Source organism: Drosophila tropicalis, unplaced genomic scaffold (assembly GCF_018151085.1).
Source record: "Drosophila tropicalis isolate 14030-0801.00 unplaced genomic scaffold, ASM1815108v1 contig_845, whole genome shotgun sequence".
NCBI classification, from domain to species: domain Eukaryota; kingdom Metazoa; phylum Arthropoda; class Insecta; order Diptera; family Drosophilidae; genus Drosophila; species Drosophila tropicalis.
Window position 1 is genome coordinate 5,300,383 of NW_027173338.1, and position 14,040 is coordinate 5,314,422.

At 34.0% G+C, this 14,040-nt stretch overlaps 2 protein-coding genes across 5 annotated transcripts; one reads left to right on the plus strand and one right to left on the minus strand.

The window, feature by feature from the left end:
- Positions 1-450: 450 nt before the first annotated feature.
- On the plus strand, positions 451-8,869 carry Reph (Regulator of eph expression). 4 transcript variants are annotated; one of them, XM_068294440.1, is made up of 5 exons: positions 2,363-2,389; positions 3,974-4,034; positions 4,135-4,222; positions 4,892-5,346; positions 5,420-8,869. In XM_068294440.1, the coding sequence occupies exons 3-5, from the start codon at positions 4,213-4,215 to the stop codon at positions 6,068-6,070; spliced, it is 1,116 nt and encodes a 371-aa protein (XP_068150541.1). In that variant the 5' UTR covers positions 2,363-2,389; positions 3,974-4,034; positions 4,135-4,212; the 3' UTR covers positions 6,071-8,869. The 4 variants fall into 4 exon arrangements, with proteins under 4 accessions (XP_068150540.1, XP_068150539.1, XP_068150541.1 ...); XM_068294439.1 differs by lacking the exons at positions 2,363-2,389; positions 3,974-4,034 and adding an exon at positions 451-594; XM_068294438.1 differs by lacking the exons at positions 2,363-2,389; positions 3,974-4,034 and adding an exon at positions 1,353-1,509.
- A 1,291-nt stretch (positions 8,870-10,160) lies between these two features.
- On the minus strand, positions 10,161-13,645 carry LOC137580969 (uncharacterized). Its single transcript, XM_068295118.1, has 5 exons — positions 12,425-13,645; positions 11,727-12,361; positions 11,486-11,668; positions 10,859-11,419; positions 10,161-10,796 (listed from the first exon to the last, which is right to left on the minus strand). Exons 1-5 carry the CDS (start codon positions 13,592-13,594, stop codon positions 10,517-10,519), a joined length of 2,829 nt encoding a protein of 942 aa, XP_068151219.1. The 5' UTR covers positions 13,595-13,645; the 3' UTR covers positions 10,161-10,516.
- Between the last annotated feature and the right edge of the window lie 395 nt (positions 13,646-14,040).

The window sequence follows — 14,040 nt, forward strand, 5'->3', positions numbered from 1 at the left end:
AAGCCCGCATATTACCTTAACAGCTGTATCAGAAATGACAGATTGGCGTCATTTTAGCTAAAATCACGCTATTTTTGTTCTGCCGCATCGATAAATCGATATATTTATCGAATTTTTTAAACTTCCAAATAACGAAAAATACAAAAGATACAAAATTTCATACTTAACTTAAAATTGTGAAATGTTTTAAACTTAGACTCTTGAATTACTTGAAATGAAAAAAAAATGAAAAACCCAATGGACTCCTTGTAAGTTGAACCAATGTTTCCTATGCCACTTTTCTTCCGAAATTTTCTTCGTTGTGAAATTAAATTATAGATTGAATAGTTGAATTTTTATTAAAAAATAGTCACTGTTTTCATGTTAGATACTTTTTCCAGTATTTTTAAAGCCAGTTTGCTACACTCAGCTAAAAAATATCGGCAACACTGGTTCTAGTGCGGTTGTGTGTTCTCTGTTTGGCTCGTGGCTCTCCCTCTCTCGTTTACTCTCGCTAATCGCAGTGGAATTTAAAATGTGAAACTACATAAAACAATTCAATTAATAACAGCAACAACAACCACAGCAATATGAATTTGACAATAACAATAGAACGTAAGTGTGTGAATAATAAAGGCTTAAACTTAAACTAAACTGACTGTATAAGTGAGCCTTTGCATAAGTGTGTGAATTTGTGGGCTTGTGTGTGGGCGGACGAGCGACTTGACATTGAAAAGTTAATTGCATTAGGCTTATATAGAAATGTTTATTGGGTTATCTCTTTTATGCAAGGCACGCACAAGCCAGTGTGAGAGAAATATAGTGGGAGAGTGTGTGTGTCGAGAGAGAGAGAGAGCGCGTAATCAGCATCCCAATAGGCAAAGGCTGCAATTTTTATACCATGCATCCATAGGCTAAAATGGTATATTAAAGTCGCCAAACATCCATATGTATCAGGGAAAAAAGAGCTTTTCCGACCACATTACTCAAATCTGTCTTTAATACCCAGCAAGGTAACAAATTTGATTACAATTGGATTGAAAATACATCGCTACATATGTATGTATGTTATCAGTTTAAACGTTTTATACCTTCTTCTAAGTAAGCCATAATAGCGAAGTTGGTTGTTGGCCGATGGCGGCATTTGCTTCACTTGGTGCCTGGTATAGCGGAATCGGCGAGACGACTTGCCTACTTCAGTGGCGTAAAATTGCTTACAACAGCAACAATTTTATACAACTCATGCACACACGCAGGCACACAATCACACAACCGCTCATAGTGGGAGAGCGCTTGCGGCGCGTGCTCTTGTTGGGTCTCTCTCTTCTTTCTCCCAAAATGCTTTTTGTTGTAGTAGTAAAAAAAGTCGCCCCCAGTTTAAGTCCAGCCATTCATATTCACCGTTCGTTTGGCGGAGTTCGAAAAGAAACAAAAAACTGTTTCTAGCTTATATTATGGATTAAATCCGAAAATCGCACAAAAATTATAAAATAAATTTCGAAAAAAATTCAACAAATTTTAAGATTGCAAGTAAGTGTTATAACGGTTTATTTCTGAGCTTTTCTTCTTTAAGTGTTCGGTCTATCTGTTGTGAATGTGTGTGTGTGAGTAAGTGTGCGTGTATGGAGTTGCAAAAGTGCTAAATTTAGACCTAAAGCAAGGCTGCAGCACGCAGTCGCCTTTTATGCCTCCCACACACACAACACACATAGAGCAAAACGACGAAAAAGAAAAAAAACATTTTTGTCGCCACATGCATACGTCAGACGCTGAGGCTCTCTTTCTAGCCATGCATGTGTGTGTGTGCATTTCTCTGTTTGTGTGTGAGTGTATGTGTGGTATGAATGGAACAAAAGTACTTGGCGTTGGAATCAATAGTCAGACTTTTTTGTTGTCCCGGGGGGTGTTTTGTGGGGGGTTTTGCAGCTGCCATTACGTCTCTCTTTCTCTCCCTTTTTTTTTTTCGTAGTATTTTCCGCGTAAATTGAAAGTAAATTGAACGTGAATTGAAAAAAAATCATAGGCATGGTTTTTATTTAATTTTCTTTTGTCGAAATTTTCTCATACAACGAGTTTTGCACGATTCGTTTTTTTTTCTTTTCTTATTTTTTGCTGCCTGCCACAACCTGACCCATGGTTATATCTGCTTTTTTACCCTCCTCCTTCTCCTCCCCCACCTCTGTTAATTCTGCTTCTTCTTCTGTCCATAAATACTATGTACTACGACTACCTCTGGCTAGTTGCATTTCCACGACAAAGTCATCGTCGTTGTCGGCACGAGTTTGTTGCTGCCTCGCGCAGCGAGATGCCCCACAGTCAGTCCACTTCACTTTTCTCGCAGCTCTCCCATTTTACGTTTTTCCAGTAAATGCTAAAAAGCTCCCACACGGGCATCATTGCAAGAGTCCAAGTAAATGCAGTATGGCTATATACATATATGTATGTGTGTGTGTGTGTTTTGTGTTTGCAATGCGAATGTAAGAGTTGCCAGATAGCGTAATTTATAGGCAAATATAAAAGTATCTACTAGATACTATCTAGTAAAATAGACAATTTCTTCTTAAAGTGTTACGAAGATGAAGGTTACAAAAGAATGAGCGATTCTCCAATCTGCAATTCGCTATAAGGTGCATTTATTGTTAGATGTACCCTTATTCCCATTCAGTACAATCTAGGATTCTTAAATGACCTTGTGCTAAGTTATACAAATAAAAGAAATAGCTCAAGAGTCTAGACTGCTTTTTAGCAAACTTTCTGCCCATAAGGGAGTACATTTTTATAAAAATGCATTCGCAAGGTATTCGTCTCCAAAACCATCTGGCAACTTTATTATTAGCGCGCTGCATTACCTACACACACATATACTACAGTAAGTGCATCGATGGGGGCAGGGAAGAGCTCCAAGCGCTGGCGCGCAGAGATTTCCCGAGTCGAGGCAATAATTTTGTCAGTTGGAGCGCAGCACTAGCCGGTGACGGGTGATGACGATGATGAACATCATAGTAACACGTAGCACTTGAAACCGCAGAAGATTGCAACTGATTAAACTTTTCTTTAAAATGAATTTAATTCAAAGTGTTGAGCGCTGCTAAAGTGAATTAGAAGTGTGTGTTTGTTTCGGTCATTTAACGACAAAAATCAATTAAGTGAAGGGACACACGTTGTCCTGTCGTTGCCGTCGTCTGGCTTCCGTTATATGAAAATCAATAATTCCGTGCTGTATAAGTTACGGCAAAAGGTGCGCGGACACCATACAACAAGCTCAACATTGTCGTCGGCTGGCATTCGGCTCTCATTACTTGAAGCCCCCGCCACCCTGTTCGTTGTGGAAGTGGCGGGGCTTGGGAGCGGGAGTGGGAGGCGGTGATACCGAAACGTGATTGAAATTTTTGCACAAAAAGGAATAAGCGCTTACACTTTTTAGCGTAGGCGGTAATAGAATCCAGAGAGAGTGAGAGAAAGAGAGAGCGAGCGATTGTGAGTGGGGTAAAGAGCATGTGCTATGCGCCGTAATTCTCTCGCGTAAATCAGGAAGCAAAAATAACAAACAAAAATACAATTCCGAAAGGGGGGTGGTCGGTCAGGGGGTATGCATGTGTGTGTTTGTGTGTGAACGAAATAAATAGGAACTACGTGTAAAACGTAACCAGCACAAAAAGTAGTGTGTGTAGTATGTAGTAATAGAGTAGTAGAAGAACGAGGAGGCAAATACCCAGAGAGAGAGAGAACCTGAGAGAAAGAAACTGTGAAAGAGGCTCCAAAACGCATGTTGCTGCAGTCGACTTCTGCGTTGACGTCGTAGTAAGTTTCGCTGCTCTGCTTGGCGTGTTGTGGGTGCAGGTCGTGGCGTAAACACGCGCGTGCTTGTGTGTGTGAGAGTATTTCTCCTCTGTGTGTGTGTTTGCGTGTGTGTGTGTGGGCGCGTGTTCGTAAATGTGTGTATGTGTATACGTGTAATGTAGGCAGAACAAAAAATCATGATAAAGTTTGTCAGGCACAACAACAAAAATCGCGAGAATTCATTAAAGGCATCGAAAAATTTTCTTCGCAAAAAGGTGCGAGTATACAAAAAATAATAGCAATAATGATTTGCATAAAAAATTGAATGAATTTTTAGACAAATTTGTAAAATTATATCTTTTGTTTTGATTGCAGCGTGAATCGAATGACTCTGGAACCGAATCTGATGGTGAACTCCTCGATGTGGAAAACAAATGTCACTTAGATGTGGATATGGAAACTAGTAAGTGTATGATGGAATTTTAATCAAAATTGACATGGTCCAAAAAATTCACACACCATGGACAGCAGTAGAAAATATTTTTAAAGGGGGGTTTAATTGTGAACACGTTTAAAGAAGTACAAAATTATTCAAAATCTCAAAATTTAGTACTTATTCAATTACACGATGTTTTATGTATTACAGACTTCATCCTTAAATAGTTAAAATACCTAAGATTTGGGTTTGATTAAGAGATTTTTTGAGATTACATTAAGAAATAGTTTTGAAACCCACAAAATCCCTACTAATAATGTTTTTCTTAAGATTCCTTTATCAAAAAGTTAGAAATTAAAAGATTTGTATACTAGATTCAAAAATTGTGTTCTGGGGTTGCGATTTTAAAAAGTTTCTGCTTTCGGAGGATAAAAAGCTCACTCACACAATATCAGATATACATAGCTATGTACAAATAACTCAAAAAACATTTATCGGATTTGCGAATTGTTTAAAAATATATCTAATTGTGCATTATTTTCGGCCCCGAAGCCATTAAAAAGCTAATCTAATATAAAAGCTCTTCTTAAAATATTAAATATTATATATACATACATATGTAAATATATAAACTTAAAATCTTTTGTGATTCACAAAAACTTAATACATGTTTTCTATTCTTTTATATAACTAAAGGTTTGAGTTCCTGCACGGATGCAAACTTAACTACAAGCAAACAAACTGCATGCTCATCATCCGAGTTTTCTGCTGCTGCCACCACCACCACCATTCCTCCAGCTCCTTCTTCAACAGGTGCTGCTGTTGCCGCTGCAATGATGTGTCATCATCAGACCACAAATTCAGCATCATCGAGCTCCCATCTTATGTATGATCAGCATAGCTCCGAAGAGGAATTGGAAGTGATTAATGGGCCAGCAGCAGCGGTTGGCAGCGGCAATGGCGGTGGAGGTGTATCGTGCTCATCACGTTTATCTAATCGAGGATGCACTTCCTCATTGGATACAGAGGCACCATGTAGCAGTAGCACTGGTATACATGCTGGAGCAACTGGATCAAATTCAAAACGTTCGAGCTCCTCGCTAATGGTGGAGAATCGTAAACGTTCATTGGCCCATAGTTCCGATGATGAAGTAGGAAGTTTGAAATTAATGTATTTTGTTCTAGTTTAAATAATGTATTTAATCTATTTGTTTTTTTTTTTAGCTGCGCAACTCGCTAGAACCCATATCGACGCCCGTGAACTTTCGAACTTCACCGCCATTGGAGGCATTCAAGCCAAATCGTAGCCATATGATGTTCCGCTCCACAACGCCACTGATTTTATCGGAGGCCCGATGTGGCATCGAAAATATTAAATTATGTGATAATAGTGTAAACGAGGAGACAACAACGGCAGCAGCATCATCATCATTAGCAGCAGGTGCAGCGTTAGCGGCAAATGGCAATAATGATAATAATAAATGCAACAGCAGCAGCAACAGCAACAATGATGCCACCGATGATAATGAATCGAGCAGTGTGATCAAGGCTAGCTCCTTGAAAATGAGCAACAGCAGTCATCACATTTATCAACCGCAACCGAAATATAGTTTCCATTATAATAGCTCACGTAGTAGTCCGGCCAGTACAACCGGACTAGATAATATGATGATGGAGGTGCGTTCGGTTAGTCCGCCAGCGAAATTATTTCATTGCGCCATTTCACCAAGACGACGTCCTAGCAGCAACTCAACTGGTGGCAACTCAAATAGCGGTGCTGCATCATCAACAACAACGACAACAACACACAATGCTGCCCAGCGACCGCATAGGCCGTGTTTAGATTTTGATAAAATGCAGCAAGTCAGTCTTTAAGGCAAACCAAACACACACACTTACACAAAACACACACCTACACACATACAGAAGAACCGTTAGGCAAATGGCAAATCAAAGACTTTTTATACCAACCAACCATAAAGTAAAAAAAAAAAAAAAATAAAAAATTAAAAACTACAACTGCAAGTACCTTAAAACGGTTAAGAGAAACAATGTCAGCAGTTAGAAGAGATGCAAACGAAAAAAAAAACGTGAAACAAAAATATCCTCGATCAAAAAAAATATAAATAAAATAAACAACAACAAAAACTATACAGAACAAACGAACAAGCAGAGCAAAACTAAAAACAAATATCATCAAATCAAATTACATAAAGAAAAGTAAAACAAAAATAATAAAATAAACTCTAACAAAATTTCACATTTTAAAAATTGAGAACCGAGAGAAAAACAAACAACAAAAAATACTTACCATAGAAGCAGCTATTTTTTCACCAGTTTTAAACAATTAAAATAAACAAAAGAGAGAAGGATCTACAAAAGAAAACGAAAACTTTTTCAAGCCAAGTGGCGGAAAGGCGGAAACGGAAATGGGGCAATTGGAAGAGAGAAGGAAGCGTAGCAGCTAAAAGGCTGTGTCAATGAAAGATTTAAGATTTAGATTGTAAAACTGTAAATAATTGTATTTGTGTGAATCGAAATTGATTAGAAAATGATATAACAACAACAAAACACAAAATGGCCGAAAAGTATTTTAATTTTATTTTTAAAAAAAATAAATGAATACCAACCAGAAAATGAAAAAGAAAAATACGATAAAGACTCAAAAAAAAATATTTAAAAAAAAACGAGAGTAAAAATTATATTTGTATAGAAAAAACAAATTCGATTGAAACTGTGAGCGGTTTGTGGGAGCAGCAATTAAAAGATAAAGAAAGACAACGAGAGAGAGAGAGAGAGAGCAAGAATAGCGTAGCAAACACACTTGAAAACAGTCAGAAAAGAAACAACAACAATGTGAAGCAACAATAGCAACTTAAACTAACAAAAACAAACAAACAAACAAAAAAAAAAACACTTTTTTGTAACCCCCCTTCCCCCATTTTTATCCTCAAAATCAACTGTTTAAACAACAGTTTGACACTAAAAATCAGCAGTTAATGAAATTCTATGTTTTAATCACTCTATAGTATCGAATTAAACAATTTTATATATATATATATATATTGTATAAATAATGCAATTTCAAGTTCTGTATATTTTTTACATTAGTGTTTGGCGATTAAGCATTAAGTTAGTACCTGGTCATGCAAACAAAATTTCAATATTTTTAAAACTAAAATTAGTTTAACCATAAATGCATTTTTCTGTTCAACTAAAAACATAAAAACAATAATTGCCACTTGATGCATTTTAAAAATATTTCGATATTTCTTTGAACTTCTTTGCAATAATCGTTCTAAGCATAATTTAGTTAGTTTCTATGATCGCGACTTCTTAATAACTAATCGCTAAACTTGAATGTAAAAATATATACACATCGAGAAAATGATCTGTAAAATTAAACAAAAACTTATTCACCCTAACGAAAGAATATAAGAAAAGAAAACCCCAAAAATGCTGCCATCAAACAATATTCATAATTATAAATCATTTTTATTTTGATTACATATTGAAGATGAATTGAGAAAAATCACATTAAAATTTTCTATAAAAGTCCATACTAAATTTGAAAAATAAACAAAATTAATGTGCGCAACCATAGCAAACAAAAGCAAAACAAATTATACAATTTTAAGTACCATATACATATATATATATATATCAACAAGAAACAAAAGTAATATGCAAAAGTTAAACTTATTTGAAAACCGCATTAAATACCAAAAACTAAAAATTTCAGTCAACTCCAACAACAAGAAAAACAAAACGCAAAAAAGTAGTAAAGGAATCAGTAAATAATTTTCGTGAAATTATGTGTATAATTTCAGAAAAATAATACCGAAAAACCATTCAGTTTATAAATTAATATTTAAACTTTAAATAACATTTTTATATTTGTTATTCGATTGTTTCGTAAACAAAGTTTTTATCATTTTAAAATCAATTTTAGTTTTATTGTGTAATAAAAGCTTCTAAAAAAGAAATTCAAATCAAAACACAATTTAAAGGAAAGAATATTAAATTTGCTAACAATAATCTATTATAAATTTTTTGTTTTCTAAACGATTTAAAGTTTTTTTTTTCATCAATTTAATTAATTTTTAGAGAATCGAAACTCATTTCATTTAATTTTGTGTTCTCCTTTAATGATCATCAAAAATATATTAAAATTAAAAACAAATGTTTCACATCAGAAAAAAAAAAAACAAATGTTAGTAAAACCAGAGCATAATCCACACCACCAAAATAAAAGGAAACAAAACGAAAACCACATGAAAGCAGAGAACGAATGAAATGTAGAGAGAGGATGAGAAGGATAGGGCAAGCAGTTTTCATCATTTTTAAAATTAACAAATTATATTATATGTATGTATGTAAAAACAAAAACAAAACAATACAAAAACCAAATGAGAGACAAGAAAAAAAGTTGATGTTGATGATATCATGGACTGAGCGTACATTAAAGTGAAAGCAAAGTGAAAGAATACTAGGATCTTTAGTTTATAAGTTTCAACAAGGAAAATTATTGTGAAAATCTCTATATATACATGCATATATATACATATATATGATTATGAGGATAATGAAGGGCCACAAAAAGGCTAAGAAAACAAACGAAATGAAATGGCAAAGCACACACAACACAAAATAAATAATTTTTTTGTATCAGAATTGTGAAATCTATGGCTGCGTAGGATTTATGTTATATATCTACATATAAATATATTCTTTTTTTGTCAAAGTTGTAACAAACAAAACAAAAAAACGAAAAAATGTCGAGACAGAAGAACAGATTAATGAATTACAAAAACAAAATTTCATTGGGTCGGTCCAAGGAGTTGAATTGAGTCGAGACCTCCCTGTGTTGTATATAGTTACATTAATAATACCATATATATATATATACATATATATGTATATATGTATTTCTATATATTATATAGATATATATATTTAATATATATAAATACTTACTCATTGAATGAACACAAGAAACAACAAAACGAAATATAAGAATTAAGTCGCAGAAGAACGGTACAAGTGCAAAAAAGAGAGAAAATTTAATTAATAAAAAACAAAAGAAAATATGAAAAAAGAAACAAAAAAAAAAAAAACAAGTGACATATTTGACAAGAAAAGTGAAGATGAAAAAGAAAACAATTGAAAAATAATAAAGAAATGCTCTGCAATAGCACAAAAATGTTTTTTCATTTTAAATTTAATATTTTTATAAATTGTTTTAGCTAAGAATCAAGAATTCTTTTAATTTAATGTTAAGGAAATGCTTTGTGAAAGCCAATGGGCAATTACTTTTAGTTTAGATAAATACTTAAGCATTTGATGCCAAAAAAGTTTTAAATTCAATTTCGAACAAATTAATTATTCAAATATTTCAAAGAAACTTCCTAGCAACAGCCCCTTTCTATAATTATTATCAAAAACGTAAGATTTCTTAAGAAAATTTGTTCCAAAAACTTTGATGTTAGCCAAATCGTTTTTGCTCATATATCCTTTTTGGACTCGAAGTTTTTTAAATCCCATAAGTAAGCCGGAGAGCTTACGTTAAGCCTTTCACCAACGTTAATACCAAATATTCTTTTAAGTTTTTTCTTAATACCCTTACAAAACAGTTACGTTCCTTTTAGAATCTTGTGTATATTTATTTTGTTCAAAATTTTAGGTAAAAGGAAACATATTCCTGATCAGCACCTTTCAACTGGTTTCTATATACTGAAAGGAATTTTACAGCTCGGATTTAGTTGAAACGAAGCAAAATCTTACATTTTTTTTTATTGATTATGAAACATCATTTAATAGTTTTACAAAATATAATATTATAAAATATTCTTAATATATTTCTGTAAGTGAAAAATATTCAAAAGGAAATATCTTAGTCTGAATCGATTAGTTTTTAATTTTGAGCAGAAAATCTACTCTTAAATACGTCTCTGATTAGGACGAGTTTTTCCTATTCAATCTTTTTTTTTGTTTTTAAACTTTACCAAGTATAAAATACTTTTCGATTAGCGATGTCTTTCCTTTTAGCTTTTAAGTTTTTATGGGTTTTGGTAAGAGTTATAATGAGTTATAATTCAGATGAAAGTTAGTATTTTTATTATCGACAGCAGTGTGGCTTCAAAGTCGTCCGATTCGCAAAAAGGATTATAATTTTTATTCGTTCAGTTGTCATTTTGTTGGTTTCGGTTTCGTTCTTTCATCAGATGGGGGGGTCTGGCTTGTTTTTATTGTAAGTTTCATTTGTTTTGCAATTAGTTGGAAATATTTTACGTAGGTTGTCGTTTTTGATTTGCAAAAACTTTAGTCGGTTGGACTTATTTCCTTTAGAGCTTCCTTTGAAACTGCTTTAAATGCATCTCGTGCTCCAAGTATTACTTCAGCATTATGCAATTCATAGGACGTTTTCACATTTGACATGTTAAAAGTGTACCCGTAATATGAAAATATCTTATTTTCTTGACTGAGTACTTTATATAATTTGGGCAGTAAGAGACGAGCTCTTAACTTTGGATCAACTAACTTGCCAGCCGTATTCGCTTTAATGCATGCTTTTAATGAATTAGCTATGGGCAATGCACATCTGAAATTGATTAAATTGTTAATGCAAAATGTTTTCGATTTTGATCAGTTTCATTCAGTTACCTGTCTCTATCGCATTTCTCAATTAAATTGTGGATAACAAACTTGGAAAATTGTCTGATCTCAAAATCATTATCCATTGTCAATGTAAGAAATACTTGGAAAATCTTTTCGATTTTATCAAAATGCCGGAGATTCCATTGCTTGACAATAAGATATATATGAGCAACAGATAGTATTGAAAGTTGCATATGTGGGTTATAGATGGATAGCGAGTTCAATTCAGAAAGGATAGAATCCATGTTAGGCAGAATCCTAGCCATAATCATTTCATAGAAGCATCTGATATTGAATTGTTCATGGTGTGTTTTTAAAGCTAATCGTACTTGAGTAATGCATTGATATTTAGTTTTCTGGAGAACCAACAAAGCCGAGACAATGCGGAATTTAAGTCGATGCTCCATGGAATTGGCTGCATACTCAGGATTACTTTCAGACAACTTCATGTTGATGCGTAACAATTCATTAACGACTTTGGTTTGAAAGTCACTTGATTGTTTCAGAACATGATCTAAATACAAATTAGGCATAATTGTAAAAGTTTCCATGTACATCATCTCAATCCTAGAAATTAATATGAAATATTTATACATTTATGTACAGATAAAGAAAATTTAGTTTCCTTCTTACCATTCATCTCCAGTCAGAGGTCCACAATGGAGTAATCCTTTTATGACAATATGTAAAGACACTTTAATTCCACTCTCTAATGTTCCAAAGTTTTCTTCTTGTTGACCAAGTAACTTCCCAGATATTTTACATTGCTCTTCGATAGACAAATGCTTCATAGCATATTTTCCAATAGCTTTACCTCTGCAAAATAGTATTCAAAAATATATACTAATCTATGGAAATGAATTCCATAACTTACGTGTCACAACATGGATATTTTCGCACCATATTTATAATGGCAGATAGAATGCCATCGTCCTTCAACTTGGCCGGAGACTTTGCAATGAGTTCTGCCAAGTGTTTTAGTGTTTGTTTACCACCCAGATTCAATAATTCGAAAGGCTTAAGCTCCATCTCCTCAATATTACTCCATTCGTCCAACTGATTCTCTACATAAAGATCTATGGCAATGGCAATGACAAAAGATTCCTCTTCGTCGGTCTGGCACATAAGCTTATCGAGCAGATGTTGCTCAAGCACGGCAAGATCTTTGCCCCCCAGTATTAATGAACTGTCCACGCCATACACCGAGGAGTAAAAATCACGAATCTTCTGATTGTAATTATATTTCGACATTATGTGGAAGCGCAACCATCCGTGCTTAGACTTATCCACATCTTTTAGTTTATCCATTGCCGCAATAACAAACGATTCTGGTGTCCAAGTTTTGAATAATACGTCCAATGATGACTTATTCAAAGAGGAAAGCAGCGTTTCAAAATTATCGCATTTAACCACTTTCTCTTTCAATTCACAGTAGGGTAAAAAATAGATTGATCTTTTTTTGTACGTTTTTTTAATGCAGTCTATAACTTCTTCTAGTGTTAATGGATCCTATGAAAAAAAAAGTAAATTTGGAAGAGCAATTTTCTTCAACATCATTAAAAATCGACTTACCCAGAAAGACTGAAGCAATAATTCAATATGATATCGTAAATGAAGGCATATTTTTGATCGGTGCACATGAGAAATGATTTTAAGCAACAGATCCTTTTCAAGAAGAAATGCTTTTTCGTTCACAAGACTCGAAAGCCATTCATATAATGGAATGAAATTCCATTCCCAAGCAACATTGATAAAGATTTCCATAAATGTATTGATATTCTCACATTTGGATATAAAAATCTTAAAGAAAGGATCTGAACGATAACTATCATCGATGTTATACAATTCTGTGCAATTGGTTGCCACTAAGAACTCATCGACTACATTCCAATGGGTCAGATGGGAGAAATTCAATTCTTTAACAATAAATGTGATTGTTTTATATCGAATGGATATGTCATCCGATTGCAAGAGTTTGATAAACAATATATGCAGCCATGCAGAAAAATCGTAAGCATTCTTGAGCCCGATCAGCAAGTTGTTTAATTCCAACTTAATTGTCTGATCTTCCAGACGCTCCAATGAGTATATATATAATGACCAAATGTATAAAGTGCATTTTAACTCATTTGAAACGACTTCATTTATATTGAAAATCTTCTCCAGTTCTTTCATTAAATGGTAACCCATTTGACGTTGCTCTTGTTCCTTCGATTGGATTAGCTGCTTGATGACTAGTAGCAATAGTTGGCATTGTTCACTTCCAAGAAAACTTTTGTAGACATCAAAAAATTCAACTAACATCTGGTCAATAAACTGGAATTGATTCGTCCAGAACGGATCAAGCAATGAGGCAGCTTCGGCACCGGAACACTTTTTCATCTGGATATGTAAACCCTTTAAGACATGGGACACCAACTGACGATGCTCCGTAGTGAGGGACTCAGACTCGATGTCGGTGTCAATCAGAGCTTTGATTATTTTCTTCAATAAATTTGGAGATAAATCCAGATTTTGGTTTTGCGTTAGCCTTGAAATACAATTTAGCACGCCCATCGCAGTCTTCTCCGTAATTTCAGGCTCCTCAGTAACAGTAAGTAGATTCGACAGAACATTACTAACCAGATCATTGGCCAATGGTTTTGTAGCTAGCACTTTGGGTTCACTTTTAAAAATATCTAAAAGATTCGAAAACACATCCTTCAGGTCAGCTAAAACGTTAAGTTGAGGTTGATTTTCCATTTTTCTTTAAAACTTGACACGTCTTGACGTCTTTCTCCTTAGAGTTGGCAAATTATCGATGGAACTGTCGAGATATTGAATTTTTGCCCTTACTTATCGATAGATAGTTTGGCACGAAAAGCGGCGACAGCTTTATCGGGTCTAGACTGTATATTTTGTTTGTCTTGAGTTTACTTGAAATTCTGTTTCCATTGAAACACATCTCAGCAATAATATCAAAACTATCGAAGTTTTTTCCATTAATTAGTATATTCTATGCCAGCTCTAGTCCCCCCAAGAATCTGCAGTCTGGCAACACTCAACTTCCTACCCAGATAGGCCAAAACAGCTGAGAAAGCGAAATGATTTCGATTTTCATATTTTAAAAATCGTTCAAATCGAAAATTGGAAGGCTTAAGAACGCCATGAATTTGTAACGATATCTTAAATATATTATTATTTTTAAT

Bases quoted from the DNA above. Each gene is read 5' to 3' on its own strand.
- Reph (XM_068294437.1), top strand. From the start codon at position 3,957: ATGATAAAGTTTGTCAGGCACAACAACAAAAATCGCGAGAATTCATTA. The intron at 4,035-4,134 runs GTGCGAGTATAC...TTTTGATTGCAG, and splicing joins AAAATTTTCTTCGCAAAAAG to CGTGAATCGAATGACTCTGG. The intron at 5,347-5,419 runs GTAGGAAGTTTG...TTTTTTTTTTAG, and splicing joins CCCATAGTTCCGATGATGAA to CTGCGCAACTCGCTAGAACC.
- LOC137580969 (XM_068295118.1), bottom strand. From the start codon at position 13,594: ATGGAAAATCAACCTCAACTTAACGTTTTAGCTGACCTGAAGGATGTG. The intron at 11,420-11,485 runs GTAAGAAGGAAA...ATTAATTTCTAG, and splicing joins CCTCTGACTGGAGATGAATG to GATTGAGATGATGTACATGG. The intron at 10,797-10,858 runs GTAACTGAATGA...AATCAATTTCAG, and splicing joins GAGAAATGCGATAGAGACAG to ATGTGCATTGCCCATAGCTA.